This window comes from Coturnix japonica, chromosome 27, assembly GCF_054131305.1.
Source record: "Coturnix japonica strain WE chromosome 27, WE-NBRP24, whole genome shotgun sequence".
Classification (NCBI taxonomy): Eukaryota; Metazoa; Chordata; class Aves; order Galliformes; family Phasianidae; genus Coturnix; species Coturnix japonica.
This window is the reverse complement of record NC_140689.1, coordinates 7,047,199-7,073,606: the sequence shown is the minus strand read 5'-3', so window position 1 is coordinate 7,073,606 and position 26,408 is coordinate 7,047,199. Positions and strand designations below refer to the sequence as shown.

The 26,408-nt window shown below is 44.4% G+C and overlaps 1 protein-coding gene across 1 annotated transcript; it reads left to right on the top strand.

Annotated features, from left to right (window-relative positions):
* Window positions 1–1,975: 1,975 nt before the first annotated feature.
* Window positions 1,976–16,271, top strand: LOC146756445 (obscurin-like). Its single transcript, XM_085524397.1, has 3 exons — window positions 1,976–1,988; window positions 15,504–15,770; window positions 15,981–16,271. Exons 1-3 carry the CDS (start codon window positions 1,976–1,978, stop codon window positions 16,253–16,255), a joined length of 555 nt encoding a protein of 184 aa, XP_085380523.1. The 3' UTR covers window positions 16,256–16,271.
* The last annotated feature ends 10,137 nt before the right edge of the window (window positions 16,272–26,408 follow it).

Genomic DNA, 26,408 nt, shown 5'->3' with positions numbered 1-26,408 from the left:
TTTTACAAATACTTGCATCCCAGATGGAACAGGCAATTTTACAAACACCACCATGTTTAATTCATTGTACAGGCTAAATAAACCCTTTTTATTTAGGTTGTACTCTCAGATTTCCACACGCCTTTCAATAACTGAGATAGGGTTCATACTTGCATCCATGTTATCACTATCGATGCATGCATATATGTTCCTATGCATTCGTTCTATGCGGAAGTCTCCTCCAGAACCAGAGAATGATGACTGGCAGGGAATATGGAAAGGTTTAGGAAAAGTCTTAGAAGCATGGGGACCCGCAGTGTCATGGGATTTCACTCTTGAACACCTAAGGGACCCTAAGAAATTAAGTGAGTATTTGGGTCAGAGATCTAAGGAGGTAAACCTTATGTGGGGTTTGGCTTATGCATACCGTGCTTTGTATCATACTATTCTGGAGAGAGAGAGTTTCCGATCTGAGATTCAAGCCCAAGTTAATTCTGATCAGTCACAGGAGGCATCAGTAGCAATATCAGTTGCCCCTGTGGAAGGCAAGAAATGGAAACGGGTGTCCATGCGTCTAGAACGAAAAGAAGGAGAAGCACAGGGGGGGGCAGCAGAAGACCCAGGTGCCGGGCATGGAGCAGTACCGAAAAAAGCAAAGGCAAAAACCAAGAGGCATGAAGAAGAGACTGATGATGAGGAGGAAATCACCTATTGTCGACCTCTGAAGCTGACTGAAATCCAAGGCTCAAGAAAGGAGTTCACACGGCGTCAAGATGAAGGTATCCTTGCTTGGTTGCTTCGCTGCTGGGACAACGGGGCCAACAGCTTGTCTCTAGATGGTAATGAAGCTCGCCAACTAGGAAGCATTGCCCAAGATGCAGGTATCGACAGAGGGATTAGCAGATGTTCGGATGGAGCTGCCACTCTCTGGTTGCGGCTGTTAGAAGCCGTGAGAGAAAGGTACCCCTATAAGGATGCTTTGAAGCCTAAATTTGATAGTTGGAATACCGTCCAAAAAGGTATTCAGCGCCTGAGGGAATTGGCCATGGCGAAAATGTTGTACAGCCCTGATCCAAGCGAACTTGACCCTGAGAGAGTGAGGGCCGATCCTGACATGTGGCAGAAAATCACAAGTACAGCACCAGAGAGAATTGCACAGTCATTGGTATCAGGATCTAAAGGATTTGTGGACAGATGGCCCCGAGTTGTTGAGCTGATTATAATGCTTCAAACCACCGATCAGCAGCTCCCTCAACTGCATGCCGCAGTTTCTGCCATCTCACGCCTAGAAAACCGAGTAGATGAAATGTGCAAGAAATTGTTTCCATCAACTAATTGTAATGATCCCGTAACAGTATCAGAAACAACTGATGAAGGTCAATCCTCGTACGGGCCACCAGGTCTAATTGTCACGGAGTTCTCTCTAGAGCTCACTCCGGGACAGTGGGCATAATCCCGGGGCAGCAGGAACAAAAGCCCCCCCCCCCTTTTCTCTAGCGGCAGGGTACGGCAGAGTGCGGCGTGGCCCGGCCCGGCCACGTGCGTTTAGGGAGACGGGGAAGGGAAGGGAGATTGCGATTAGGTCTAACAAAAAATGAGGGAGGAAAAAGGTGATCTGAGAACGAATGGCAGTTTAATAACCTAATAACACTAAACAACAACAAGAGAGTTTCAACAAAGAGAATACCAAGTCCCAAATCTCACCGATGGAGCTGTGGAAGGCAGGAAGCTCTGACCACGTTGTCTCCTCGCAGGGAGCCGGTCCAGCAACGCCGTCCCCTTCCTCACTTCCCTTCCGGTGCTCCACCCCACATGCTCATTAAGGCAGTTCACAGAAAAAAAAACTTGTCCCCTTTACTCCCATTATGAAGCATGGTGTTCTGATGTGGAATACCAACAACAACCAAATTGCAAAACCATAACATTCCACCCCTTATTACACATCATCACATCATGCCTAACTTTTATCAACATATAAAACAGAACATTAGTTAACATGCATTACATATGTACATACAGATATATATATATATATATACACACACACATGGAATCACAGGCTGCACTCCCCCAGCATCAAGTTTCCCTGTGGCACACACTGAACATCCCCATCCTTCTGCATCACCCACCAGGTGCACCCAGGTCCCTGTGCAAAGACAGTTCCACGGAGGGGCCTCCCCTTTCCAGAGGCTGGAAGGACCCAAACTGCTTTTCCCAGCATATTCTTTACATGCACCACAGGAACCTTGTCTCCCTCCACGGTACGCAGAGAGTTGGACTGTGTAGGGCCGTCTCGGTTGGCTGATCCTCGGGTGTTTACCAGCCAGGTGGCTTCCGCTAGATGTTTCTCCCAGTTCTTAAATGTTCCACCACCCATCACTTTCAGCGTGGTTTTCAGCAAACCGTTGTGGCGCTCGATCTTACCAGCAGCTGGTGCGTGATAGGGGATGTGATAGATCCATTCAATGCCATGTTCTTTGGCCCAAGTGCTCACCAGTGAATTTCTGAAATGAGTCCCATTGTCTGATTCAATCCTCTCTGGGGTGCCATGTCGCCACAGGATTTGTGTCTCTAGGCCTAATATGGTGTTTCTGGCAGTGGCATGGGGTACCGCATATGTCTCAAGCCATCCGGTGGTTACCTCCACCATGGTGAGAACATAATGCTTACCATTACGAGTCTTTGGCAGGGTGATATAATCAATCTGCCATGCCTCCCCATATTTATACTTTTCCCATCGCCCTTCCCCCCAGAGAGGTCTCATCCTCTTGGCCTGTTTGATCATGGCACAGGTGTCACAATCATGGATGATCTGCGCAATAGCGTCCATAGTTATGTCCACCCCTCGGTCTCTAGCCCACTTATGTGTTCCATCTCTGCCTTAATGGCCTGAGGTCTCATGGGCCCACCGAGCTAGGAATAACTCTCCCTTATTCTGCCAATCCAGGTCTATCTCAGCCACCTCAATTCTGGCAGCTCGATCTACCTGGTGGTTATTTTGTTGCTCCTCTGTTGCTCGACTCTTGGGCACGTGGGCATCTACGTGGCGCACCTTTAGGACCATGTTCTTTATTCGGGCAGCAATGTTCTTCCATAGTTCAGCGGCCCAAATAGGTTTACCTTTCCGCTGCCAGTTGTTTTGCTCCCATTGCTGCAACCACCTCCATAAGGCATTGGCCACCATCCATGAGTCAGTATAGAGGTAAAGCACTGGCCATTTCTCCCGCTCAGCAATGTCTAGGGCCAGCTGGACAGCCTTTACCTCCGCAAACTGACTCGATTCTCCTCTTCCTTCTGTGGCCTCTGCAACTTGTCGTGTGGGGCTCCACACTGCAGCCTTCCATCTGCGATGTTTCCCAACAATGCGGCACGATCCATCAGTGAACAGGGCGAACTTCTTTTCGTTGTCCGGGAGTTCATTGTACGGGGGAGCCTCTTTGGCGCGTGACACCTCTTCTGCTGGTGGTGCTTCAAACTTTTTACCTTCGGGCCAGTCCATGATCACTTCTAGGATCCCTGGACGGTTGAGGTTCCCCATCCGGGCCCGCTGTGTGATTAGTGCAACCCACTTACTCCATGTGGCATCTGTGGCATGGTGAGTGGAGGGAACCTGCCCTTTAAACATCCAATTCAGCACTGGAAGTCGAGGTGCCAGGAGAAGCTGTGTTTCGGTGCCAATTACCTCAGAGGCAGCCCGGACCCCTTCATATGCGGCTAGGATCTCCTTCTCAGTTGGAGTGTAGCCCTCTTCCGACCCCCTATATGCTCTACTCCAGAATCCTAGGGGTCGGCCTCGGGTCTCATCTGAGGTTCTCTGCCACAAGCTCCAAGTGGGACCTTTCTCCCCAGCAGCCGTGTAAAGGATGTTCTTCACATCCTGTCCCATCCGTACTGGCCCCAGGGCCACAGCACGGGCTATCTCTTGCTTGATTTGCTCAAAGGCCTGCTGCTGTTCAGGGCCCCACGCGAAGCTATTCTTCTTTCGGGTCACCTGATAGAGGGGGCTCACAATGAGGCTATAATTTGGGATGTGCATCCTCCAGAAGCCTACCACACCCAGGAAGGACTGTGTCTCTTTTTTGTCAGTGGGCGCAGACATTGCAGTAATTTTGTTGATCACATCAGTTGGGATGTGGCGACGCCCATCTTGCCATTTCACCCCAAGAAACTGGATTTCTTGGGCAGGGCCCTTCACTTTGTCTCGCTTAATAGCGAAACCAGCAGACAGGAGGATCTGGATTATCCGTTCTCCTTTTTTAAAAACCTCCGTCGCTGTATCACCCCACACAACGATATCATCTATATACTGCAGGTGCTCTGGAGCACCGCCCTGTTCCAATGTGGCTTGGATCAGCCCATGGCAGATGGTCGGGCTGTGTTTCCACCCCTGGGGCAAACGATTCCAAGTGTACTGAACACCCCTCCAAGTAAAGGCAAACTGTGGCCTACACTCTGTGGCCAAAGGGACAGAGAAGAATGCATTGGCAATATCAATGGTGGCATACCATTTTGCCTCTTTCGATTCCAGTTCATACTGGAGTTCCAACATGTCTGGCACTGCAGCACTCAATGGGGGTGTGACCTCATTAAGGCCACGATAGTCCACTGTCAGCCTCCATTCTCCACTGGCTTTGCGCACTGGCCATATGGGGCTATTGAAGGGTGAATGGGTCTTACTAATTACTCCCTGACTTTCTAGTTGTTGAATGAGCTTATGGATAGGGAGCAAGGAATCCCTATTAGTACGGTACTGTTGTCTGTGTACTGTTCTCGTGGCAATTGGTACCCGTTGTTCTTCCACCCGTAGTAACCCCACAGCAGACGGGTCCCCTGATAGGCCAGGCAAATCAGACAGCTGCTTAATACTGTCTGTTTCTATAGCAGCTATTCCAAAAGCCCATCTGTATCCTTTGGGGTCCTTGAAATGTCCCCTTCTTAGGTAATCTATTCCAAGTATGCAAGGAGCCCCCTGGCCAGTCACTATGCAATGTTTCTGCCAGTCTCTACCAGTGAGGCTTATCTCGGCCTCCAATACAGACAGTTCCTGCGAACCCCCAGTCACCCCATGTATATGTATCCGTTCTGTCCCTTCGAAACCTGAGGGTATCAGAGTACACTGTGCACCGGTATCCACCAGTGCTTTATATTTTTGTGGTTCTGATGTGCCAGGCCACCGAATCCACACAGTCCAATACACTCTATTATCCCTCTCCCCCCCCTGGCTGAGGGCAGGGCCCCTCTATTGGTTGTCTGAGGCGGTAGAGGCAACCTCAGTAGTGGCTGACTTCTTTTGTAATTTTCTTACCCGTGCTCGCAGTACAAAATTGGGTTCGTCATGCCACTTCTTCATATCCTCTCCATGGTCACGCAGGTAGTTCCACATGGCACCACGTGACATAGGCTCACTGCGGTCCTTCACTCGGACAGGTGTGCGTTTGCGTCTGACAGCTGAGACTGCCACAGGTTCACTGTGGTTCCTTGCCGCAGACCAGCTCTTCTGCATGTTGTCCTGTCTTCTCTCCATTTGGTCCATTCTATCCACCATTTTACAGATGGCTGCGATGGTGGTACGGTGTGGCAGTAGTGAGTATTCGATATTTTGCAGTGAAAGGATGAGCTCAAAAATTTCAGGTCTCCTATCCAGCTCATCATACCTGTTAGAGTTCGTTAATAGTACACTGGAATACTTCACTGGTGCTGACCGTATGAGTTTCTTGCATATTTCCGGAGTACCGCTCACCTTTTCTGGGTCATGGTGATCCTCTGGGTCCCCAGGGACAAACGTGGGATCGAACAGCATTTCTGCCACAGCCATTTCTCTCAGGTACTGGATACCTTCCTCAGCTGTACTCCATTTTTCCAGTACAGGCTCCAAATCACTTTTGAGAAGACCGGTTGCCTTTACAGCTGATAGAATCCTCTCCCAGAGATTGGCGACTCCATCGAGACATCTGCTGATCCCTCTATCAATAGATGAGTCTCGAGCAATGTTTCCTAATTGACGAGCCTCATCGCAGCTTAGAGACATGCAGGAGGCCCCATTGTCCCAACACCGGAGCAGCCAAGTGACAAGGCGTTCACCTGGGAGTCGGGCAAACTCCTTTCTCGCACTTTGGATTTCAGTAATTTTCAGAGGTTTACGAGTAGAGGAAGCAGTGACTTTTCCCTCATCATCACTATCTTCTCCGCGTCTGTTAGTCTTCTGGGTTGCCTTTCTCAGTGGTTTCGGGGAGGGTCCCTCACCAGGATCTTCCTCTACTTCCTCCATCCGTTCCAGACGTGAGGACACATGTTCCCATCTCTGGCCTTCCACTGGGGCGACTGACACTGATGCTGGTGCTTCCTGTGGTCGGCTGGGATTAACTTGTTGCCTTCCCCTTAGGATTTGGATCTCATTCTCGAGACTCTCTATCTTTTTCATAAGCCATTCCATCTGAGATCCCCCTGATCTCCCACACTCACTCAGGGGTTCTATTAATTTCCCAAGGTCCCTCTGGTGTTCAGGGGTGAGATTACCTGATACTGGGGGTCCCGATGCTTCTGGCCCTTTTCCTGAGTCTCTCTGCACTATTCTTTGCAAGTCTCTCTGCAATTTATAGTAAACTACTACAATTAGAGAGACTAACAACACAGTATTCCAATTGACACCCCAGTCATACTTAAGGAATTCAGAGCATTCGTGAGCCAGTTCAAGCACGGTGCCTGTGATGTTCGTTAGTCTGGAAGGGAGCCAGGCAGATATCTCTATCCCTGCCAGCCATCGGCTTAATAAATCTACCCCTACCCCCAACATCAGGAAGTCCTTAAGCCAGGACCACAGGAACCTACGGACTATCAGTCCTACATACAGGGCTGCTGAAAAAAACCACCTAATTACTGCCCAAAACATTGCCCTGAGCTCTGCCCGCATTCTCCACCAAAAATGTCACGGGGTTCTCTCTAGAGCTCACTCCGGGACAGTGGGCATAATCCCGGGGCAGCAGGAACAAAAGCCCCCCCCCCCTTTTCTCTAGCGGCAGGGTACGGCAGAGTGCGGCGTGGCCCGGCCCGGCCACGTGCGTTTAGGGAGACGGGGAAGGGAAGGGAGATTGCGATTAGGTCTAACAAAAAATGAGGGAGGAAAAAGGTGATCTGAGAACGAATGGCAGTTTAATAACCTAATAACACTAAACAACAACAAGAGAGTTTCAACAAAGAGAATACCAAGTCCCAAATCTCACCGATGGAGCTGTGGAAGGCAGGAAGCTCTGACCACGTTGTCTCCTCGCAGGGAGCCGGTCCAGCAACGCCGTCCCCTTCCTCACTTCCCTTCCGGTGCTCCACCCCACATGCTCATTAAGGCAGTTCACAGAAAAAAAAACTTGTCCCCTTTACTCCCATTATGAAGCATGGTGTTCTGATGTGGAATACCAACAACAACCAAATTGCAAAACCATAACACTAATGAAGGATCTGATCAAACTAGTCCAGTCCTACTCCCCACCTGCATCATCAAAAGTCTCAGCTGTTACACGCACACGCTTCCCAGCTCGAGCAAAGAACAACAGTACGATTGCACCGCGTGTTTCCATGTGGCGCTACCTACGTGACTGTGGAGAAGACATGAGGAAGTGGCATGACCAGCCCACTTCTGCACTACGAGCACGGGTGAAAGAACTACTAGACATACCAATCACCAGTGGAGTTGCTCCAGTCATCACAGGTAACCAATAGAGGGGCCCTGCCCTCAGTCAGGGGAGGGAAAGGGATAATAGAGTTTATTGGACTGTGTGGATTCGATGGCCTGGCACATCAGAACCACAGGAATATAAGGCACTGGTGGATACCGGTGCACAGTGCACCCTAATGCCCTCCAGTCATGAAGGGACAGAATCAATCCATATTTCTGGAGTGACTGGGGGCTCTCAAGAATTGACTGTGCTGGAGGCTGAAATAAGCCTTACTGGCAAAGACTGGCAAAAACATCCTATTGTAACTGGCCCAGGGGCTCCATGTATACTGGGTATTGATTACCTCAGAAGGGGGCATTTCAAGGATCCTAAGGGGTATCGATGGGCCTTTGGAATAGCTGCTGTAGACATGGACAACATTAAGCAGCTGTCTGTTTTGCCTGGCCTGTCAGAGGACCCGTCTGTTGTGGGGCTGCTACGAGTAAAAGAGCAGCAGGTACCGATTGCTACAAAGACAGTGCACAGACGGCAGTATCGCACCAACAGGGATTCCTTGCTCCCCATTCATGATTTGATTCGCCAGTTGGAGAATCAGGGAGTGATCAGTAAAACTCACTCACCTTCTAACAGTCCCATATGGCCAGTGCGTAAAGCCAGTGGAGAATGGAGGCTGACAGTAGACTACCGTGGCCTGAATGAGGTCACACCCCCATTGAGCGCTGCTGTGCCGGACATGTTGGAACTCCAGTACGAGCTGGAGTCAAAAGCAGCCAAATGGTATGCCACCACTGACATTGCCAATGCCTTCTTCTCTATTCCTTTGGCTGCAGAATGTAAGCCACAGTTTGCCTTCACCTGGAGGGGCATTCAGTATACTTGGAACCGTTTGCCCCAGGGGTGGAAACACAGCCCAACCATTTGCCATGGGTTGGTCCAAACTGTACTGGAACAGGGTGGTGCTCCTGAACACCTGCAGTACATTGATGACATTGTTGTGTGGGGCGATACAGCAGAAGAAGTTTTCACAAAAGGAGAGCAGATAATCCGGATTCTTCTACAAGCTGGCTTTGCTATTAAGCGAAGCAAAGTAAAAGGACCTGCCCAGGAAATTCAGTTCTTAGGTATAAAGTGGCAGGATGGACGTCGTCACATCCCAGCAGATGTGATCGACAAAATCACTGCCATGTCTCCACCAACTAGCAAGAAAGAGACACAATCTTTCCTGGGTGCAGTGGGCTTTTGGAGGATGCACATTCCAAACTACAGCCTCATTGTAAGCCCCCTTTATCAGGTAACGCGGAAGAAGAATGATTTTGCATGGGGCCCTGAGCAGCAGCAGGCTTTTGAACAGATTAAACAAGAGATAGCCCGTGCTGTAGCCCTGGGGCCAGTACGGACTGGACAGGATGTAAAGAACATCCTCTACACTGCTGCTGGAGAGAACGACCCCACTTGGAATTTGTGGCAAAGAGCCTCAGGAGAGACCCGAGGCCGACCCCTGGGATTCTGGAGTCGATCATATAAGGGGTCTGAAGAGTGCTACACTCCAACTGAGAAGGAGATCTTAGCCGCATATGAGGGGGTTCGGGCTGCTTCCGAAGTAGTCGGGACTGAAACACAGCTCCTTTTGGCACCTCGACTGCCAGTGCTGAACTGGATGTTCAAAGGACAGGTTCCCTCCACCCATCATGCTACCGATGTCACCTGGAGCAAGTGGATTACGCTGATTACACAGTGAGCGCGAATGGGAAACCTCAATCGTCCAGGAATCCTAGAGGTAATCATGGACTGGCCTGAAGATAAAAAGTTTGGAACATCACCTGCAGAAGAGGTATCACGTGCTAAAGAGGCCCCACCATACAACGAATTACCAGAAAATGAAAAGAAATATGCCCTATTCACTGACGGATCATGTCGCATTGTAGGGAAGCATCGCAAATGGAAAGCTGCTGTGTGGAGCCCCACACGACAGGTTGCAGAGGCCACTGAAGGTAAGGGAGAATCAAGTCAGTTTGCAGAGGTAAAAGCTGTCCAGCTGGCCTTAGATGTTGCGGAACGGGAGAGGTGGCCAATGCTGTATCTTTATACTGACTCATGGATGGTGGCAAATGCCTTATGGGGGTGGTTACAGCGGTGGGAACAAAATAACTGGCAACGGAGGGGAAAATCTGTTTGGGCCGCTGAATTATGGAAGGACATTGCTGCCCGAACAAAGAATATGGTTGTAAAGCTGCGTCATGTGGATGCACATGTGCCCAAAAGTCGGGCTACTGAAGAACATCAAAACAACCATCAGGTAGATAAAGCTGATAGAATTGAGGTGGCTCAAATCGACTTAGATTGGCAGAATAAGGGCGAATTATTTCTAGCTCGATGGGCTCATGAGACCTCAGGCCATCAAGGAAGAGACGCAACATATAAGTGGGCCAGAGACCGAGGGGTGGACTTAACCATGGACGCTATTGCGCAGATTATTCATGATTGTGAAACATGTGCCATAATTAAACAAGCCAAAAGGATGAAACCTCTCTGGGAGGAAGGGCGGTGGCAAAAGTATAAATATGGGGAGGCGTGGCAGGTTGATTATATCACCTTGCCACGATCTCGCAGTGGTAAGTGTTATGTACTCACTATGGTAGAGGCAACCACTGGGTGGCTTGAAACATACGCAGTACCCCATGCAACTGCTCGAAACAGCATATTAGGTCTTGAGAAACAAGTCCTGTGGCGACATGGCACCCCAGAAAGAATTGAATCTGATAATGGGACACATTTCAAAAATTCTCTTATAAATACTTGGGCCAAAGATCATGGCATTGAGTGGATTTATCATATTCCCTACCATGCACCAGCTTCTGGTAAAATTGAACGATATAATGGGTTGTTGAAAACTATGTTGAAAGCAATGGGTGGTGGAACATTTAAGCACTGGGAGAAGAATCTGGCAGAAGCCACTTGGTTGGTCAATACTAGAGGATCTGTCAATCGTGATGGTCCTAGTCAATCTAGCCCCCTACACACTGTAGAAGGAGATAAGGTCCCTGTTATACATGTAAAGAACATGTTGGGAAAAGCCGTTTGGGTCCTTCCAGCTTCTGGAAAGGGCAAACCTATCCGTGGAACTGTCTTTGCCCAGGGACCTGGGTGCACTTGGTGGGTAATGCAGAAGGATGGGGATGTTCAATGTGTGCCACAAGGGAATTTGATGCTGGGGGAGTGCAGTCAATAATTTTATGTATCTATATATATATATATATGTTTGCATGTGTAGTGTATTTTAGTTATTATAGTTGTACATTTAGTTATGTTACATGCAATTCTACTATTTGGCTATCACAATTTTACATACGTGTATATATATGTATATATATGTATATATTAACCATGATGTAATAATGTAGAATAAGGGGTGGAATATCATGGTTTTGTAATTTTGTAATTTTGCTCTCAGTATTCCACATCATAACATCATGTCAAGTATGGATACTTCTGTTGAATGTGCAGTCCACAGAAGAAGACTACATATCCCAGAGAACAACAGGAGTAACAATAAGTCACGGGACCAGGACTCTATATAATCTCATTCCCAGGCTGGAGTGCCCTCCTTCTTCTCTCGAACTTCTCGGAGAGTGGGAAGCGTTCCAGCCGTGTCGCCTAGAGTTCACAGTAGGCCTCTCGGTTTTCGGAGACTCTCTCTCGCTGTTTCGTTCGATTTGTTAGCCTTAATTATATTATATTGTGTTATCTTGTATTTCGATATCATATTTAGTAAAATAAGTTTTTCCTCCTTAGATTGTCGCTGTTTTATCCCACTCCCCTTTTCCCCCTCCTTTCCGGGCCCCGGGGGGGGGGCCCGTGGGGTGGCTTCCCCTGTCACGGGCATAGGTAAATCTAAGTAACCCGTGACATGACATAAAGAAGTGCAGACCTGGAGAGTTAAAAGGGATTGTGTGATGTTCAAGGGATTTTGAAGCAAAGATGTCCCCTAGGTAAGATTTGTGGCTGACATTCCCCATACATTGTGGGCACACAAGCTAAGGAGAGACTAGTGATGAGCATGCAGAGAAGCCAATAATTCAGACAGGTTTGTAGTGACACGACACTGTAGAGTTCTGTCTAGTTCTCCTTGGCATAGTTTGGAAAATGAAGATGAGGAGATTGGAGGTAACCAATATGGCTTCATCAAGGTCAAGCCATGCCTGACAAACTTGGTGGCCTTTCATGATGGAGTAACAGCATCAGTGGATAATGGGAGAGCAACTGACATCATCTACTTGGACTTATGCAGAGCATTTGATCCCGTCCTGCATGACATCCTGGTCACCAAAGTGGAGAAAAATGGTTTTGATGGATGGACCCGTTGCAGAATAGGGAACTGTCTGGATGGTCACACTCAGAGAGCAGCAGTCAATAGCTCAGTGTCCAGGTGGAGGGTGGTGTTGGGACCAGTGTTATTTAACATTTTTGTAGGCAACATGGACAGTGGAATCAAATGCAGCCTCAGCAAGTTTGCAGATGACACCAAGCTGAGCGGTGCTGTTGATTTGCTAGAGGGAAGGGATGCTACCCAGAGGGACCTGGACAGGCTGGAGAGATGGGCCCTTGGCAGCCTCATGAACTTGAGTGTGGCCAAGTACAAGGCCCTGCACCTGGGTCAGGGCAATCCCAAGCACAGGCACAGGCTTAGAGGAGAATGATTTGAGAGAAGCCTTGACCCTGAGGAGAAGAGTTGGTCTGGAGGGAGGTGTCCCTGCCTATAGCAGGGGGACTGGAACTAAATGACCTTAAAGATTCAGTCAGTTCTATTGTTTTTCTACCCTTAATTTTGCTTGAAAAGTTTTAGAATAAATGAGATTCTGGTTTCCATGAAAACTGTTTGCAGGGAGCTCCATTGTAGCTAGTAAGTCTATCTTTAAGTTCAAGGGCAATAATGCATTGACTGTGTTGAAGAGAGAAATGACTCAGGAATGGATGATGGTTTAGAATAAAACATAATCCTACTTATTTTCTATGCAAATATGTGTAAGGAAAAGATGCTGCACTCAGTTCTGGAAATATCCTGACAAATATATCTCTAGTGTTTCACAGCTGGAGATATCAAGATTGTTAAACCACTGGAAGATGTGGAAGTGAATGAATATGGGAGTGCATCTTTTGTCTGAGATTTCACACGATGAGGTTCAGAGCCAGTGGTACAAAGATGACAACAAGCTGAAGGCTGATGACAACATCAGAATGCGGCAAGATGGTAGGGTGTAAGAGGGGGATCTTTCTCCTGAGTGGGGGGTGGGTTGGAGATCAAGCATATTAGACATCTGAAATTAAGTGAAGAGGGTTCAGAAGGGAGTTCCCCTTTTGTTTTGGGACTGAGGTTAGGGTGGAACAAGTGACATGGTGGGATGCTTAGTGTGGGAAGTGTGATGCTATCCCACCATCCCACACTGCCGGGAGCAGGTAGGAAATGAGTGCAGTTATTTCCAAAGTGGGGGTGAACAGGGCAGTCAGTTCACCTCTCCAAAGAGGTTTTGTCTGACAGTGAGTGTGATACTTCTGTATCAGGTACTTTGAAGGTGACGGCGGCCACATTTGGTCAGTCCTTGTAGAAGCCATGTTTAGATTACACTTTGGTGGGGATGTGGACGTGGGGGAATGGGTGGTTTCATTGACATGAGAGAACAGGCAGTGATGCTGTGAAACCAGATGGATGATGCTCAGCCTGGCCATGTGCCTCAGAGCTCTTTGCTCAAGGAAGCAAAGTGTAGTTGTGGGTTTGCTCTCAAGAGCACAGTTTGGTAGGGATGAGTTGGTGGTTGGACTAGATGACCTTAGTGGTCTTTTCCAGCCTTAGTGACTCTGTGGTTCTCTGCTTCAGGAAAGAGCTACTCGCTGAATTACACACGTGTCCAAGTCAAGGATGCAGCAGAAATAAAATCTGTAGCAGAAAAGGCAGAATCTCGTGAATCTTGTGCCCATCTTACAGTTAAAGGTAATTATGCTTCTGATGACGATTTTGATTAAATTATCTTATGTTATAAACGAGCTAACATCCTTTGCTTTAATGTCAAGGAAGTTAAACACCACCAGGACCTTTCACAGAAATAAAAACTCCTACCTACCTACCTTTCTGCCCCCAAAATATCCAGCTTCTCTTTTGGAATTTACTTTTGCTAAGTAAAACAGATTATTTTCTTAGGAGGTTGATTTTCTACGTTTAGACTTCAGATTTGTGTTTGAACGTTGAGGGATAAAAAACATAGCTTGACTTTTTCTTCATTTTCTCTTGCTGTTTGAAAAGAGCACAGGGTTTTTTGTTTTTTTTTTTTAATATATACAATGTTAGGGTATATATATGATGTTAAGTGTGATAAAGAAAAGGGAGACATTTGAGTTAGCACACTACTCAAGAGTTCAGTCCCCAGCTTTGCCACTGTTACCATTATAAGGGCAAGAACTTCCTGGAAAATGAATTTCTCCTAAGTAGAGTCATTACATTTGAGCTACAGAGACCTTTACTAGGTGAAAACTTGTTGTTCAGAGCTAAGTTGCTGTATTTAACCAAAGTAATTATCAATGTCCGTGTTTCATTGAACCTCTTTTCCATTTCGTAATGCGAGGAGTTTGATATTGGGATGGGAAGGTCATGGTTTGATTTAGATGTTGGAGTGGGAATCAGAAGATCTGGGCTCTCTTCAGGTTGTCAATCTTATTGTCTGACTTCTTAACAACATTCTTTTCTTTCAATTTTTTTTAATGATGTTTCAAGGCATTCTGAGCTGATAGGTGTAGTGTTCATGTGCAGTAATGCTGACGTGAGTAAGCAGGGTGATAATGTAAGGGTTTTTTACATTCCTTCTAAATCTCTGCTTTCTCTTGTTCCATCCTTCTTAAAGAGCAATCCATTAATCTAGTAAAGGAGCTGTGTGATGAGGATGTGACTGAGCCTGAAGAAGCCAAATTTGAATGCGAGATATCCGTTCCTTCTGTGAAACCTCCCAAGAGGTATTCCTACGTGGGGAAGTCTAACAGGCTGGCAGAAACTTGATTATGCAGCAAGAAGGCACCATCCACCAGCTGACCATACCGAAAACCACCACTGATATGACAAGCACCATTCAGTTCTCAATTGGCAAATCCAAATCCACAGCCAATCTGCTTGTCAGAGGTAACATATCCAGGCTTGGTTTACATCATGAAGATGAAGAATTAATTAACGTACAGTCTTCCTTCACTGGGGTCTTTGAAATATTGTGTGTGTGTCTGGAGGGTCTGCTCCATTTCCAGTTCAAAGTCGTTGGACAATAAATGAGACAACTGCATCTCAGTAAAAGATCTGTTTGAATAGCTGTGATGTGCTTACTATTCAGATCTACAGAGCTGAGGTTTTGTCCTTGGCTATACCAAAGAAGTCAAATCAGGTGAAATTAATTGTATTTCTGAACTAGACAAGGTTAAGTTTGGTAGCACCTAAATTTGATGCAGTTTGTCATTGATTTCATCTGAAAGAAACTTGCAGGCTTTTTATCTGCTGTTGTCCCCAGCATAAGAGTCTCCATTCACATCCTATAGTACTTGTTATATTTTCAACTCACTCTTATTTGAATAAAAGCCTCAACTGGGAGCAATTTAATAAGCACAGAACAAGAGCTGGACCTTGCATTTGGTAGATAATACACAGTATTACTTTATAGAAATGTAGTCAATGGCATTCCCTATAGACAATTGTTTGTTTTATCTTTAGAGTCGTTCAAAGAACCATTGTGAACATGACATTAATTGGAATGGAATACACGCAAGAGACTTTCCTCTTCTTCCAATTGTCCTCATCCTTTCTTCTCTTCCACCCTTGCTTTGCAGATTACCATATAGAAATCACCAGGAAGTTGGAGGACAAGACAGCTTTGGAACATCATTCTGTCATCCTGTCCTGTGACTTCAGGCCTTCTCCAAAGGTTGTGAAATGGTTCAAGGGCCACACACTCATCAAGCCCTCTGAAAAGTACAAGATCAAGAGGGATAAGCATTCAGCAGAGCTCAAGATTCTGAAGCTGAAGCCCGATGATGCTGGTGTGTACAAGTGCAAGGCAGGAATTGCAGAGACTGAGGCCACGCTGACAGCTGAAGGTATGAGCAGGGAGGGTGGCCTCTTCCATGTCCTATTTCACCTCAGATTTCTCTTCTTGGGGTTGATTTCTGCCATTCTCTCCTGCTAACTTTATAAATGTATAATGTTCACTGAGAAGATTACACAAAGATCATCTAGTCCAACCATTCTACCACATCCCAGTATGATTTATAGTAACAGTGGTAACAGTTCACCTTGTTTCCCCACAGCCCGCAATGTAGAAGTAACGAAGCACCTGCAGGATGTGGAAATTGAAGAAGAGAGCTGTGCTGTCTTCTCCTGCGAGCTGTCCCATAATGACGAGGACGTGGAATGGTTCCTGAATGGCAACCTCCTTTACACCAACAATTACAATGACATCAAGAACGTTGGCAATTGCTGCACACTGACAATGAAGCAGGTTAAGCCTGAGGATGCTGGCACAGTGACAGTGAAGTCAGACAAGGTGTCAGAAAGCGCACCTGAAGGTGATAGGTGGGTCTGATCACACCCCTCCTGGATGTAAGAGATGCTAAAAAGCTCCAGTTCATTCTATTGTGCAGCAATCCTGCTTCTAAAGCTGACCTCTCTGGGGTGACAAGTCATCAGAGACTTTCTTCCCCTGGAAGGTTCCATTGCAGCAAATATCAACGAAGGAGGATGGTTTTGGTGTCCTGCCAAAGCATTCCATTGCTTTTTATCATCATTTTATTTAGCACAAGGAGAGTTACAGGAGCAATTTCTTTTACTGCTTCAGTAACATGCAGTGTCAATGCTGTTGTCTCCAAGGATTTATGGCTGCAGGGAGAGATCATTCAGTGTGTGTTTTGCCTCTGGGATGACTAATGACCAGGCTGTGAGCAACCTGATCTAGCTGTGAATGTCCCTGTTTATTGCAGGGGAGCTGGGCTAGATGGCCTTTAAGGGTCTCTTCCAATTCTAAGGGTACTGTGATTCTAATCTGCTCTCCCCAGCAATTAAGCTCTTTTACTCTATGCGCTCAGAGTTTGAAGGATTTCCTCTTTCTCCTTTCTTTTGCATTTGGTGGAAGTTTTTTCCCCAGTATAAACATCTGATGTGTGAAATAGAAGATAGATAAGAGGAGTCAATAAAACAGGAAAATCAAAAGTATTCAGCAGCTTATCCTCTTAATCCTGTGGCCTGCTGTATGAGCTCTGCTCCATGTGAGGGCAATGCCAGCTCTCCAGCTTTAGAAGAGCTGCATCCCAATTACTTCATATGATATCATTCCCACCCACCAGCAATGAAGGCTGTCCCTCCTGTTCCCTGTATTCTCCTACTGATTAGTTCAGAATTCCATAAAGCGCATTCAGTCAACACACATGAAACCGCTTTAGGTTCTATCTTGGTGTCGTCAGTGCTGGTAAAGATTTATTTATCCCTCTTTAAAAATCTGAAAGCAACTGGAAATGTCTCAACTTCTGTATCACATTGTTCTGTTTTGCCTGTTTAATTGCAGAGAAGCCTGCTGTCTTCGTGAAGTCCTTGGATGATGTTTTTGGTGATGAGCGGGGTGTGATTAAATTGGAATGCAAAGTCTCTATAAAGAGAAGGTCAAACCAGTGTGGAAGAAGGACGGTGTTCTGCTCACTTCTGGCAACAAGTATGAGCTGGTACAGTCTGGGAAGACCCTATATCCCCTTATCCATGACTTTGAGATGTCAGATGCAGGTTTCTATACCTGTGATATTGGCACTGATGTTGCCAAATCAAAGGTCGGCTTTCAGGGTAAGTACTGTGGAAAGTAAAGGAGTGCTGAAAGCACATTCAGTGTGGTCACTATGTCTTACACCTATTCCCCCACGAGCCTTAATAGTTTCTACAATAGAAGTGTATTACTGCAATTTAGCACAGTGATGTCTGGAAAATTCCCATTGCTTTTGATGTAAATGTATCTCATTTTGCCATGAAAATCACCAAACACATCAAGAATGTCCTGGAAATATTTCCTTTCTAAACATCCCTAAAATGGAGAAATGGTTTGAACACCAGTAGGGGTAGGATGGTAACAAATTAGCTAATAGAAACATTTAATTTCTTGTCATAGGCAAAACCCTTTTTCTCACGCAGCATCCTAGAGTTGTCCTCTCAGTTAGGTTGTTCCCTCTGTAGCTCATTGAATCTTCATTCTGCTCCATGGACTGAGCTGCTCGCCTTGTAGTTCTTCCAGAGCAAAGACAAGAGATTCACGTCTCTTTTTTTTTATAGCTTTCTGGTAATTCTGAGTGGAGAATGTCTTAGAGAATACATCAGTAAGGAATGCAGCCATGTTCTGCAAATCCTGAGTTAAAACACCAGTACTGCTACTCATGTCAGTCACAAATGCCTTTTCTCCATATAAACCTCATACTAACCTATCTCTTACCTTCCAGAGCTGAATATTGGCATTACCAAACGGCTGAAAAACACTGAAATCCAGGAGGGAGAAGATTGTACTTTTGAATGCATTCCGTCCCATGAAAGCATTGATGAGTTCAAGTGGACACTGAATGGAAGCAGAGTGGAAAATGGTGGGCGATTTAAAGCTTCTAACGTGAGTCGGAAATATACTCTCATTATCAAAAGTGTGACTCCTACTGACGCTGGGGAAGTCGTTTTTACTGCCCGTGGTCTAACCTCCAAAGCCTCTCTGTCTGTGAAAGGTAATGAGATGGGAGAGATTCTGGGGTCTGATTCCTTCAGCTGTCTTCTGATAAGATTGTCGTGAGAGCTAACTCACAATACGGTTAAAGTGAATAGCAACCTTCTACTTGAACCTCGAAGCACTGAGAATTTCTCTTAAAAATAAGTAAAAGGAGGAAACATTTTACACAAATGTGAGAACTACCCAAAGCACTGGGGTAGTGTTGGCAATGGTCATCTGACTACAGCTTGTTCCATTACCAGTAAATCAGGAATGATCTGTTGAGGGAACTGTGGGAACAAATATCCTCTAAGTATAAGCTGAAGGGATGGCCTTCACACCATCTAGCTGTACAACAAATTCCTATCTAGAACATGTGCATCTGAGAGCATCATCCGAGGCTCCCAGTGTGATGAGTGGAGAGAAGAAAGAGGCAGTTTTCAGACATGGTTCATCATCCTCAATTGGGTAGATTTAAGAGAGAATAAATGCTGCCTGGAATTCTATTGTCTGTACTTTGCAGATTACTGCTGGCTGTAGGATGGCGTCTGTTGCAAGTGCCTCTCTAACTTATCTCCAGCATGTAGATGCATGTATTTTGAGAGAGGCATCATACCCTAAGAGTATGTTACTCAAAAAGCAATGTTTTCTTCCAGGAAAACCTACTGAGGTTTCAAAACAGCTGGAGGATAAGACAGCAGCAGCAGGGCAGGACATCAGCCTGAGCTGTGAGCTGTCAAAACCGGACTTGAACATCAGGTGGTACAAGGATGGCAAAGCAATCAGAAAAAGCCAGAAGTACGACTTGCAGCAGGAGGGAACTGGGGCCATTCTGATCATCCATGACTCTACTGCCAAGGACAGTGGGGAGTACCCCTGTGAGACAGAGGACTCCATAACAAAAGCCAGGGTCACTGTGCAAGGTGAGTTGAAAAGCACACTGGGGATGGCATGTAGAGAAGTCGAGGTAAATATCTGCAGCCTGTGGGTGGTGTTTTTCTCTTCTGTTTCCTTGAGCGGGATCAATTCTTAGTTTTCAGAAAATATGATGGATTAAAATCTTTTCCTTAAAATAATCTGGAAACTGAATGATTCTCCAGTGTGATGTGGATCTGGGCAGCCTGGTCTGGTGGTTGGTGACCCCTTGGAGGGGGTTTGAAACTAGATGATCTTTGAGGTCCTTTTCTACTCAGGCCACTCTATGATTATGTGATCATTCTATGATTCTATGATCTTGGGTGTTAGTGAGCCAAGAAAAGATGGCAATCTGAATTAGTCTATATTGAATATGTGTAATCCAAACTATATGCAGTTTATCAGATGAGATCCTACCAGCGCATGTATAATGGTATTGAACTTTCCAGATATCTACTGGAATTATCAAACCTATGTAAATGGGTGGACTCTGTGGTCTTCTTAGACTCTTTGCATCTCTATGTGATATTCTGAAATGAGGGCAGAGGAGATTCAGGACACCTCTGTATGCTTGGGACTTGTTGGGGTAACAAATCCCTTTGTCCTACACCCTCATCCTTTTTTTTTTCCTTCCAGAAAAACCTAATTACTTTATCAAGGAGCCTTCAGATGTGAAAATTGAAGAGAGTGGAAGTGCACTTTTTACATGTCAGAGCGAGAAAGCCGCATCCTTCGTCATATGGAGGAAAGGCATTGCTGAGCTCAGGCCTGGCAGGAAATACAAGAGGGCACAGAAAGGACGAGACCTGCAGCTGTGCATAAAAAATCTGGAGAAAAGTGACAGTGACGTGTACACCTGTGACATTGGTAATGCCCAGTCCAGAGCCAAGCTGGTTGTACAAGGTATGTGTGAGAGCCATATGACTGTGCATCCTGTTTCTCCACTACCAAGACATTATCCTGGTAGAATTTGTACATTTATGGCAGGTCTTTGGGGCTGCAGCTGTCTGGCCTGAATAGCGGTTCACAAGCCATGCACAGAACGAGCTGCACGGAAAGGGAAAGAACTACCGACTAGAGCAGTGCCATTGAGAACTTTATGTATCATTTAAAAACCAAAAATGCTGATGTACGGTGAGGCTGGTGACCCAGAAATCAGTGTGAACTTTCTATCTCTGACCTTTCTGAGTTAAAAATAGTCCTCCAGAGTTCTAGGCAAAAATTCCCTGATGCTGCATTCTGGGTAGTTGTCACGGTTTAAACAAAAATCTACCTGTGTCCGTGACAGGGGGGCCACAGGCAAGCGAGGTGCTAGAAGGAGCTGAACCTCTGTCCCAACTACTTCAGAAGCAGCCCAAACCCCCTTGTACATGGCTAAGATCTCCTTCTCAGTTGGAGTGTAGCACTCCTCAGGCCCTTATATGCTCGACTCCAAAGTCCCGGGGGTTGGCCTTGGGTTTCTCCTAAAGCTCTTTGCCACAAACTCCAAGTGGGACCTTTCTCTCCAGCAGCAGTGTAGAGGATGTTCTTTACATCCTGTCCCGTCCGTACTGGCCCCAAGGCCACGGCACGGGCTATCTCTTGTTTTCTCTGCTCAAAAGCCTGCTGCTGCTCAGGACCCCATGAGAAATTATTCTTCTTCCGTGTTACGTGATAGAGGGGGCTCACTATGTGGCTGTAGTTTGGGACATGCATTCTCCAAAAGCCCACTACTCCCAGAAAAGATTGGGTCTCTGTCTTGTTCGTGGGAGGAGACATAGCAGTGATTTTGTCAATCACATCTGCTGGGATGTGTCGATGCCCATCTTGCCATTTTACACCTAAGAACTGGATTTCCTGGGCAGACCCCTTCACCTTGCTGCGCTTAATGGCAAAACCATCTTGCAAAAAAATTTGGATTATCTGTTTTCTTTTCTTGAAAATCTCTGCTGCTGTATGGCCCCACACGACAATATCATCAATATACTGCAAGTGTTCGGGAGCAGTAAAATTATTCATGCTTTATATGATGTTATGATGTGGAATACTGATAGCAAAATAACAAAATTATTAAACCATGACACCCTGGTATTTTTCTTTTTTTTTTTCTTAAATATTTTCCTTTTTTTTTTCTTAAATATTTTCCTTTTTACTATTTAAATGTTATGGGCACATCTTATAGAAACACAAGGCTGTTTACAAAGAAGTGCATGCTGTGTTGCTGTATGATGAGCAAGATACATCTATTCTTCATCTAGCAGGAATAGTTGCTGAGCCTTAAGAACAGTTTCAGAAAGCTTTGGGAATCTGGGCGTTTTCCTTGTTTCTGCAACACAAAATGAAAATTTACGCTGTATACAAAGAAAAGGGGAGTCGGAACTTGTACGTTAAATTTGAAGGAGATCAATCTGGGGTAATATTTAAAAAAAAAAAAAAAAAAAAAAAGGGAGTGTGGTCATCAAATACTATAAAATATATTAGCTGTTACTAGAATGCCACTTATCTTCCCCCCATACGAATCACTGTCATGTTGTATGTGAATTTGTGAGGTGGGTTTTGAAGCTGAAATTAAAAACTTCTTGTATGGCTGTCTTCATCGTGGCTATCCAGACTAGCTGTAGAAATAACAGGTATTATGTAGTCAGCTATTCACCAGTTTTAACTGATTATAAATTACGTTTTAGGGTGGAGAACATAGCATATTGCCTGACACCTGTGTTGATCCTGAGGGCATTCTTGATTCTGTGCATTATGATGTCATGGATATTAAAGAGCAAGCTGAGGCAGCACATAGTTCCATTGTATCCCTGGGGGACCCGAAGGAAGATATTGGCTGGTTTGAAAAGCAGCTGGAGAAAACTAACTTTGAACTGATGGAGACCAAAGAAGAGCTAACAGAGAAAAACACCAAACTACTTAAAACTGAAGAAGAGCTGATGCAGAAGAACAAAGGTGAGTTATGCGATGTGAAAGGTAGAAGACAGAAATAGTTCATTAATCTAAAAGAGAAATAACCAGATTGAGTAGGAATTAGAGGAGATGTTCTACCTTTGGAACCATAGCCTGTAGATAAGTGATAGTTTGTTCCTTGTGTATATTCAGGTTCAGCAATTCCACGGTTTTTGGTTATTTCTTTTCTTTTTTTCCCCCTCTCCTTTAAACTGCAACTAGCAGCTTTACGCTTTCATAAGTATGGGGTTAAATGTCTATATCTTGATTTTTACTTTTATATTGTAATCTCTACTCTTCTTTATGTCTTGTTGATGCAATGTTTTCGTTCCAAGAAATATAGAAAACTTTTGAATCACTCCCAATAAGTGAAGACCACATGCAAATTAATTAATCTGTTCAAAAGCTACCTAAACATTAGAATATCTGGAAAAATTGATTATTTAATAAACTATCTATTGGCTACTTATGTAATACAACCTTTTCTGTGTGTTACAGACTTAGAAATGCAGGTGATTAAATTGGATGAGTCTGATGAGCAACTTAAAGAAGCAACTGAGGTAACTTTATCAAGAAGATGTTGTGTAAAATTGTTTTAATACCAACTTGTGGTAGCTTAAAATGCTATGAATGGTCAGGATATCTCCACGTTCTATGCAGTCCATAAAAGTTTATCCTGACTAATGTACTGCGAGCTACTGAATATGTGAAGACTAGCTTGCCTAAGTATGTGTGCATACCACTTCTGGTGGTTTTTGTTCATTTTTTGATGTTTGGTAGCCTGAAGTAGCTCTGAAAACATTTATAGTTAATTCTGTCACTCAGATCTCTAACCTTGTAAGCTTAGCAACTTGACCCTTCTTAGTCTTTGACTGTCTGCATCACTGCAACTTAGTATTTCCATGGTGTTAAAGCTGACTGTGATGAGTAGTCATGTCCTCACCTATTACTTCTTCCAAGAACAAGGCTCCAACTCTATCTGTGAAACTGTGTGGCCTGAACACTTCTGAGGCTTTTCTTTTCATAAGCTACTAAAGATGAATAATCAGTCCTTGGCAGTGCCAGCATGGCTTAACAATCGTCATCTTGTAAGTAAGGAAGCTTCACTTGTGGTCAAGGACACAATCTAAAATATGCGTGACAGAGCTGACTAAGCTTTAAGGTTGGATTATATCTGTCACGATGAAAGTGATTTTAGCAGCTTAGCAGAAGTGTGATGTGATGAACTTGTATGAGAGCTGACCATTTGCTCTTTGACCATGTTTGTAATTTTGTTGACTTCTTGGAAACAGGAAATTCTTTGATAAACTGGTAAACTCTTGATTGTGTGCAAGTCTTTTACTTTGTAACCTGCTAGGCTCTTGCTTTCCCTTGTATACTCTACCAAGTATTGCACTTGTCATTATCTGAAGGTGTACTTGTTCTGTCTGCTATTGAGATTTGTAACTGATGTCTATAGAGTCACCGGGTCAATATTTTAGCTGTATGGTTTTGTGTAAATATTTGCCTACAGAAGATTACTGAGACTTAAGTGCTCCATTTGTTAAGCTTCAATGTAACTGATCTTATATCAATACAGGAAAAGACTACCTACCATTTAACTACCATTAAAGCAGAACCGGCAGAAGAGAACACTAATAAAGGAACTGAAAGCAGCCAATTTTCAGTGCTTTCAGTTAAAGCACTGAAACAAGAGAAAACTGAGTTGGAAGTGGGAAGAAAGCGCAGTACTGATGAAGATAAGCCTACTGTGGAAGAGCCACCTCCAAAGAAAGGTACAGTTTCTTCCATCGTTGAACAGGGTGTCTTCCAAAACAATAAATTGCTTCCTATTCCGGATAGGAAGCAAAAGGCTGTGAAGCGCGTACCTTATGGTATAAGGAGAAAAGCCACTGTGTTAAACTGTAAATAGAAGTAACTGTTATGTAAATATCCCTTTTTCAGAAGGTCCTATGCTGTTCATTTTTGAATGCTTAAGAATAAAAGTTTTTTGCACTATTTTTTTCCTTTTTGCTGCTTTTTCCTCATCTGTTGATGCACTTGCAGATTTGGTAATAGTTTTAAAGCAGTTTCTTTAGGATTGTTTCAACTGCTGTTGCTGATCTTCTGAGTAGCATCAGCTGTTCAAGTGCTTTTTTTTGTTTGTTTGTTTTGTTTTTCCTGAAGCAACTATCAAAATTGTTGACGACCTGCTAATTGCTCGCCCATGGGCAATATTTGAGCAAAATGGTTTGGATAAGCTCTGATGCATTTAACTTCACTTCTGGGCACAGCTGAGCATCAGTGTTCCTAGAATTACGGAAGGCATATACAATGTAGAAGGGAAAATCTAAAACTTAGCTGTAGTCCCTTCCTTTCTTGTATTCCTCTTGCAAAATATGTGCAAGGGAGAAAATCAAGGTCTTCTTTGGATGAGATGCTGTTCTTGGATGATTTGTCCCTGCTGCCTTTATTTGGCATAAATATTGAATCCTAATGTGACCACTGAATGGCATCACGTATATGCATCTTACCAGAGACTGAGGGAGGGATGTGGACTCCTCCATACTCCAAATAGTAGTGGGTTTGTTCTAATCATATGACCAAATCTCACATTTAAAAATTGCAGACAAAAAGGTTGAAGAGTTAAGTAGCAAAGAAGCAAATCTGATTCAAGAAGTTATGCAGCTGAAAAACAGCATGGAGCAGATGAAACATTCTCTTCGGGAAAAGGAAAAGAGTGAAATGGAGAAAGTGCAACGTATAGAATCGTAAGTAACCACTGAGTTAACTTAGAGCCCCTGAGAATGAACTAGAGTTAAAAATAATTAATGGGAACATCCCTTTGACTTAATGCATCTGCATGCTTATCAATAGCCAACCTACTACTTTAGGATGCTTTGGTATGCTACTTGAGTTCCAAGGGAAAACAGGAGTGTGCAAGGAAATAAAGAATAATATGGGGATTTCTGGTGGTTTTGTTGTACATCCCTCAGAATAGCATCTGTATAATTTATTGCTTCAGCATCTGATTATGAGAAGCAAGCTGAAATTCAAAAGTAATTGTTTAAATCTTGTCACTGGTCTGGATAGATTTAAGAGTCTATTGACAAATAGAAACCAACAGGCAGGGCATGGATTAAGCTGTAATTGCTGTTTCCATGAGATGTGTAACAGTAATGTTCTTTGTCTCTTTATTTTTAACATAAGGCTAGAAAATATTCTTTCTGAGAGTTCTGCCCTTGTACTGAATTTGAAAAAAGATTTGCAGAGGAAAGAAGAAGAGTATGCAGATCTAAAAGACAAACATTCTGATGCCGAGAAACAAATTCAGCAAGTACAAAGCGAGGTTTGTAGTCAACTGAGATATTTTTTTCTGTAAGATTATGCTTGGCTTTCTGCTGTTAAAACTTCTCAAACTTTTACTATGAAGCTGGAAATTTCACACTAGTGTGGCTAGCAGCAAATCTTAGGTAAAGTTGCCATTGAAGCTCTAGAGGGGAGCAGAAGTTAAAACATGGTTTCACATAGATAATGAACAGAGGAAAGTGAAGTTGGTTAGTAGTCTGGAATAAGGTTTGTGAAGAGAATAGCTAATCTGCCTCTGGAGGGGACTTGTTTTTATCTCTACGTTACTGGTGACTTGCCATTGGTATCCGTGGTAACTCCAAAGCCTAAAACCTAAGTCTTGTGAAAAAACGCTGATAACTGGGAAGAAGAATGCTATTTACTTGAAGAGAAATAGACTAATTTCCAGAGGCTCTTTTAATATTAGCGTGTATATTTTTTTTCTTCAATTTCAGCTTCAGTGATGTTAATAGTTAAAATTTAATTATTAAACAAGAAGATATCTTAAAACCCATTTTGCAGGATGTTAGTCTGAAAGGGTGTGCTTGGGGTGGAAAATTGAAGCTTAAAAATGAATTCATGTCTTCCTTGGTAACCTTGCACTTGCTGTCGTTTTCCTACTCAGCACTTGTTTGTGAATTCCTCTTTATTTAACAAAGAAGTATTTGGCCAGGTTGGATTACAGAAGTCTTTTAATGAACCGTGAGCTGTGCTTACATTACAGGTGTCCACGATGCGTTCTGTGGAGGAATCCCTCAGGAACAGGATGGATGTACTTGAAAGGATTAATAACCAGTTTAAGGATGAGCTGGATTATAAAGACCATACTATCCAACAACTTAAA